This window comes from Topomyia yanbarensis, chromosome 3 (assembly GCF_030247195.1).
Source record: "Topomyia yanbarensis strain Yona2022 chromosome 3, ASM3024719v1, whole genome shotgun sequence".
Taxonomy (NCBI): Eukaryota; Metazoa; Arthropoda; class Insecta; order Diptera; family Culicidae; genus Topomyia; species Topomyia yanbarensis.
The window spans coordinates 194,588,835-194,595,987 of record NC_080672.1 but is presented as its reverse complement, the minus strand read 5'-3'; the positions used below and the strand labels follow the sequence as shown (position 1 = coordinate 194,595,987).

The 7,153-nt window shown below is 42.8% G+C and overlaps 2 protein-coding genes across 2 annotated transcripts; both read right to left on the bottom strand.

Annotated features, from left to right (window-relative positions):
• Positions 1-266: 266 nt before the first annotated feature.
• On the bottom strand, positions 267-1,064 carry LOC131687536 (uncharacterized). The gene has a single exon (XM_058971628.1). It carries the CDS (start codon positions 1,062-1,064, stop codon positions 267-269), a length of 798 nt encoding a protein of 265 aa, XP_058827611.1.
• A 4,684-nt stretch (positions 1,065-5,748) lies between these two features.
• Positions 5,749-6,546, bottom strand: LOC131687535 (uncharacterized). Its single transcript, XM_058971627.1, has one exon. The coding sequence runs from the start codon at positions 6,544-6,546 to the stop codon at positions 5,749-5,751; it is 798 nt and encodes a 265-aa protein (XP_058827610.1).
• Positions 6,547-7,153: the final 607 nt, after the last annotated feature.

Here is a 7,153-nt window from a genome sequence, read left to right as displayed (position 1 = left end):
TAGAACAAACAGTTCCATCAGGAAAAACGGTTGATTCATCAAAATTATTTTTAAAATACTTGCCAAAGAGGGCAATTTGGAAGTCCCCCTCTCCATTCCCAGACACAGGGCAGGGACGACTGAAGATACTGCTAACTGCGAGAGGCACGACTGTGCTGGGAGGATTGGGGGATTCCATATTGCTTTCTACGGTGCGTCCCGGTTGCCGTTGATCAACAGGCGAATTGTCGGTGCGAAGTCTAAAATAACTGCTATTTGCGATGGATTTATCCCAGTCGAGGTGTTTTCCGAAACCCCTGCTTCCCGTCATTAGTACGTTCTTGCCGAAAGTCGATGAACTCGCGGAAATACATCCCATCCGGCCAAGTTTCGGCATTGAGGGCCATTTCACGAAGTTGAGAGTCAACACCAATTTTGAAAGAAATGAAATTAAGCCCGCTCAAATTTGCGTCTTTTTTCACTATCTTCTTCACTTCGACCGGATCGTCCGTTGAAAGGCACTCCTTGACCATAGCACCAACCTCGTCTTCGGAAACGGTGGTGGCAATTCGCGACAAATAAATCCAGCATTTACTAGTAACGGGTTGAACAGTGATTGTGGGTACCTTTGCTACATCACCCTTTTTCTTGCCACACGTTAGGCTGGGGACATCGGATTTAGAAAGAGATTTAACATCCTCGGTCTCGCGAGCACGTTTGGCTCCAACTCTATTTGGAACGGGCCATGATATGGGAGTTGCAGGCAATGTCGTTGCGGATTCCACTGATTTTCTGGTTTTCTCCATTTCAGCCTTTAATGCTTCAAGCGCTGTTTTATGTGTGTCGGTCAGCAAACGGAACGCTTCGCTCAATGCTGTAAAAGCTGCATTCACTGCGGAGGATTTCATCAAATCCACACAGCTGTCGCAAAGCCAGAATATGTTCGCTGAGTCGTTAATAATGTCCAATTTTGGACGAGTGAGCGTTGAACACGATAGATGCATGATTCTGTCGCAGAATCCTTGGCATTTCAGCTGATTCAAAGTGGTTACCGGCTCAGAGCACTGCAGGCAGATCGAATCCATTGCGAATCGCCTACAGGTAGGCAACAGTAGCTACTTCGCGAATAAGCTTTCCCGATATGCATCCACGGTTTCACCACAAGGATTCTATCACTACCGACGACACTTTGGGAGAACAAAATGTTTGTCAATTGTCACCGCACGACCAAGAATCACAAATTATGAGTCAATTGATCAATGACTGCAGCTTAGGCGAGGGCACAAACTCTATTCTAAATGAAAAATCACTGAGTATACACAAAAAGAACGATCCAAAATACGCGGTCAAAAATAAACAAACTGATTCACAACAGTGTTACCAGAACAATCATTTCTCCAAACTATGATTTAATAGCTGGTTCGTACAACATAACATTATGGAAATGTTTTTCATTCTTATTACACTTGCTAAGTATATTTAAGAGCACCTTTTTGCATTCATCGCGGTATCGGTTTAAATCGGAGTTTTCTATGGGATCGCACTCCACAACCCGTAACTCCGGAGCCGGAAGTCGGATGGAGATGGAATTAAATATCAGTTTCCAGGGACACAACACCTTTCATTTGAGACTAAGTTGACCAAATCGGTCTAGCCATTTTCGAGAAACCAATATAACCGTTATTCTGAATTTGGATGCTTCCGGATCCGTCGATGATGGCCAGTGTGGCCAAAGAGACTTTGAATGACTGTTGGTGACCTAGATCTACGAATTCAACAGTTGTGTTTACATTTTAGAAAAAATTCACCTTCTTACATTCATCGCAGAATTCGTTAGAATCGAGATTTGCTGCGTGATCGTACGTATCACCCTGTAATTCAGGAACCAGAACTCAGATCCACACAAAATTCAACAGCAGCTGATGGACCTTTCATTTAAAATCATGTTTGTCAAAATCGGTTTAGAAAATTCCGAGAAACCGATGTGGACAAATCAATAAATTTTGTTTTGTAACCATACTCTTCAACTCGTAATCCGGAACAAGATGTCGGTTGAAAATGAAATTCAATAGCAACCTATGGGAACATTATACCTTTCATTTGAATCTTAGTTTGTAAAAATCGGTTCATCCATCTCCGTGAAACCGATGTGGACATTTTGTTAACAAATCCGCACATACACATACATACATACATACATACATACATACATACACACATACATACACACAGATATTTTGCGATCTTGGCGAACTGAGTCGAATGTTATATGAGACTCGGCCCTCCGGGGCTCGATCAGAAAGTCGATTTTTGCAGCAATTGCATAACCTTTCTATATGAGAAAGGCAAAAGAATAATGTTTAATTAGCTTAATCAGCATGAGTTCAATGTTATCTTCATGTGATTATATTTTGAAATGTTGGTGGAATGGGTTTGAAAGTGGAGGGAATGGGGGGTTAGTAGAGTAGGAGTGGAGGATGCGTCAGAAACCCTTCATCTTATTTCGGTATACGGGGTGGATGAAGGAAATGCGGGCGTGAGGGTGGTCCAAGGGGAGGGAAGTGATGAAGGAAGGAGGTGTAAGGGCAAAGCGGGGGGGGGGGGGAGGGCGACGACGCAATACTCAACTGCATATTTTGCCTTCCATTTGAGACTTGGTTTGAGAAAATCGGTTCAGTCATCACCGAAGAACCGATGTGACTTTAATTGTGGAATATGCCCGGAATTCCGGAATCGTCGATAGTGGACAATATATTCAAAGAATATTTGATTGGCAATCAGTGATCTAGCTCTGCGATTAGAAGTAATTTGGTGACCATTTCAATAGTTTTTAGCCTCTGAGGTATTACGATTGTACCGATTTATATGGGAAATTCCAGTGTATCCTTACTAACACCACTGTAACTCCGGAAGCAAGAGTCAGAACCGAATGAAATTCAGCAGCAGTCAATGGTATTACTGTATCTTTCGTTTGAAATCAAGTTTGTAAAAATCGGTAGAGAATTCGTTGGGGAATGGGTGTGATATTAGCTTAGGAACTTGGCGGGTTCTCCGGGGGCGTCATGAACCGTCATAGGTGGCCAATGTGGTCAAAGCTGCTTTGATTGATCATTAGTGATCCAGACCCGCAAACTAGAGTAATGTTACATCAATTTTAATATGTTTTACATCATTTGAACATCATGGTGGTACCAGTTTATGTGAGAATTTGCTGTGTGACCGCACTCTTCAACCCGTAACTCCGGAACCGGAAGTCGGATCAACTAAAAATTCAATAGCAGCTTATGGGAGCCTTTCAGATGAAACTAAGTTTGCGAAAATCGGTTCAGCCATCTCTGAAAAAATTGTGTGAGTTTAAATGACACACACATACACACACATACATACACACAGACATTTGTCGATCTCGACGAACTGAATCGAATGGTGTATGACACTCGGCCCTCCGGGCCTCGGTTAAAAAGTCGATTTTTACAGTGATTGCATAGCCTTTCTTTATATGAGAAAGGCAAAAACGAAGAAAAAAAATACATTTAAATCAGTAACTTTGAAACACCTCATCGCAACATCATCACTTGTACCATTTTAGGAAGATCAAAATCTGAGAGTTCAAATGGCTTTATTCTTACATTGGGCAAAATAAGGGAAGTTTGGTTTTGGGGTATTTAAGCCCCAAAATCACCTATTTTTCAATAAAAAACATTATATGTCTGATCCACTGTGGAAATCGTACATGAATTGTACTGATTATTACGTAGAAAAACCTCACGAAGCTAATGAAAGTATTTCCATCTTGGGCAGAATACAAGAAGTTGGGGATTTGGGACCTTTCGATTCAGAAATCTTATTGTATTAATAAATTTCTGAATCGCTATAATTTACTAACGAAGTCGTAAAGAAAATATCACCTTCATTGAAAAAAATCTCATAAATTAACTGAGGTGGTTTGAGTTTAAATATAAAACAGGAAATTAGGGTTTTGTAACTCCTGAACCCCAAAATCACCTATTTAAAAAAAACAGTTTACATCTCTGATTCACGCTGGAAATCATACATGAATTGTACCGATTATTACGTAAACAAACCTCAGAAAGCTAATAAAAGTATTTTCATCTCGGGCAGAATACGGGAAGTTGGGGCGCTGCTCATTGACGTATCTCCAAAACGATTTAGGATCCGACTTAAGCTTACGTTGCATTTTTCGTTGATAGTTTGTTCAGTTTTTTAAAATCGTTATTGAGCCTTACATAATAAGCTCTCAGTGAAAAGGTACGGCGTTTGGTAAACTTTCGTAATGCTGCTCTTTTTGCAGTTTTTAGCTGACGTAACTCGGCTGTCTGCCAGGGGAATTGATCACTTCGTTGATTACACTTTGGGACATGACGATCGATAAGGTAGCTCATTATATGGCAGAACGTTTCAGCGGCGGAGTTCACATCATCCTTGCTTAGCACAGAATCCCAGTTAATGCTTTGCAAAATATTCAGAATGCTGCTATAGTCGGCTCGCTTATAATTGTAACACACGGTGGGCGCGTGGCTCGAAAACTTCATAGGCGGTACGTCCTGGAGTGTAAGATGTAGAGGCGGATGGTGGCGAACATACTTTACTAGCGGGGCGAGGGCGGTGGAAATATGCGGCGATTGATCTCTGGCATTAACGAAGCATAGATCTAAAATCCTGTCGTTCTCGTTCGTTGTGCTGTTAATCTGCAGAAGTGTAGCCGTGCTATAGCCATCCAGAAGAGTAATGCTGCCAGGATGAAAAACAGATTCGTCTGGGTCGGGTTGTAGAAATCCGTTATGAATGGAACGCCACTTTATTGTAGAAAGGTTGGAATCGCCGAGAATCATGATTTCGTCAGTGGGTTGCGCCATCGCAGCAACAGAAGTCAATGATTCAGAATGAGAATCAACTAGTGCAGAGTCGCGAATTTTATCGGGAGGGAAATAAACCACACATATATATAATGTTCGATTTCCCAATTTTATCGCTGCCCATACTTGTTCGATGCTGCTCCAAGCATCATTTGTTATATGTTGAACTTTTAATCCACGACGCACAGCGAGCAAAACACCGCCTCCGGAGGATTTGTGGCTGTTGAGAGGACTCCGATCACATCTGAGAACCTCGTGGTCAGAGCAAATCACCTGGTTGGAAAGGGTCTGCTCATTTAGCCATGTTTCTGTCAATGCGATAATGTCGTAACAGCAGTCCGTGGTAGCTAGGCGATAGGTATTTGCACAGGAATTCATGCCACCCATATTTTGATAGTATAAGTGGACGGGCGACGGTTTAAGGCACGGAAGGCTGACCGGCACTCCTTGATTCCGTCGTCTGGAATGCACACCGGGGCGACTGGAATGACTGCTAACGGCAGAAGGCGCGGGTGAACTGCATGAATTGGTAGCACCCGTGATGGAAGTTGGAGTGCTCCTCAGGAGGTTTCCAGCTGACGGCTGACATCGTTGAGTTATTAATTGACAGTCGGAAGCATTCGAGCTAGAACAAACAGTTCCATCAGGAAAAACGGTTGATTCATCAAAATTATTTTTAAAATACTTGCCAAAGAGGGCAATTTGGAAGTCCCCCTCTCCATTCCCAGACACAGGGCAGGGACGACTGAAGATACTGCTAACTGCGAGAGGCACGACTGTGCTGGGAGGATTGGGGGATTTCATATTGCTTTCTACGGTGCGTCCCGGTTGCCGTTGATCAACAGGCGAATTGTCGGTGCGAAGTCTAAAATAACTGCTATTTGCGATGGATTTATCCCAGTCGAGGTGTTTTCCGAAACCCCTGCTTCCCGTCATTAGTACGTTCTTGCCGAAAGTCGATGAACTCGCGGAAATACATCCCATCCGGCCAAGTTTCGGCATTGAGGGACATTTCACGAAGTTGAGAGTCAACACCAATTTTGAAAGAAATGAAATTAAGCCCGCTCAAATTTGCGTCTTTTTTCACTATCTTCTTCACTTCGACCGGATCGTCCGTTGAAAGGCACTCCTTGACCATAGCACCAACCTCGTCTTCGGAAACGGTGGTGGCAATTCGCGACAAATAAATCCAGAATTTACTAGTAACGGGTTGAACAGTGATTGTGGGTACCTTTGCTACATCACCCTTTTTCTTGCCACACGTTAGGCTGGGGACATCGGATTTAGAAAGAGATTTAACATCCTCGGTCTCGCGAGCACGTTTGGCTCCAACTCTATTTGGAACGGGCCATGATATGGGAGTTGCAGGCAATGTCGTTGCGGATTCCACTGATTTTCTGGTTTTCTCCATTTCAGCCTTTAATGCTTCAAGCGCTGTTTTATGTGTGTCGGTCAGCAAACGGAACGCTTCGCTCAATGCTGTAAAAGCTGCATTCACTGCGGAGGATTTCATCAAATCCACACAGCTGTCGCAAAGCCAGAATATGTTCGCTGAGTCGTTAATAATGTCCAATTTTGGACGAGTGAGCGTTGAACACGATAGATGCATGATTCTGTCGCAGAATCCTTGGCATTTCAGCTGATTCAAAGTGGTTACCGGCTCAGAGCACTGCAGGCAGATCGAATCCATTGCGAATCGCCTACAGGTAGGCAACAGTAGCTACTTCGCGAATAAGCTTTCCCGATATGCATCCACGGTTTCACCACAAGGATTCTATCACTACCGACGACACTTTGGGAGAACAAAATGTTTGTCAATTGTCACCGCACGACCAAGAATCACAAATTATGAGTCAATTGATCAATGACTGCAGCTTAGGCGAGGGCACAAACTCTATTCTAAATGAAAAATCACTGAGTATACACAAAAAGAACGATCCAAAATACGCGGTCAAAAATAAACAAACTGATTCACAACAGTGTTACCAGAACAATCATTTCTCCAAACTATGATTTAATAGCTGGTTCGTACAACATAACATTATGAAAATGTTTTTCATTCTTATTACACTTGCTAAGTATATTTAAGAGCACCTTTTTGCATTCATCGCGGTATCGGTTTAAATCGGAGTTTTCTATGGGATCGCACTCCACAACCCGTAACTCCGGAGCCGGAAGTCGGATGGAGATGGAATTAAATATCAGTTTCCAGGGACACAACACCTTTCATTTGAGACTAAGTTGACCAAATCGGTCTAGCCATTTTCGAGAAACCAATATAACCGTTATTCTGAATT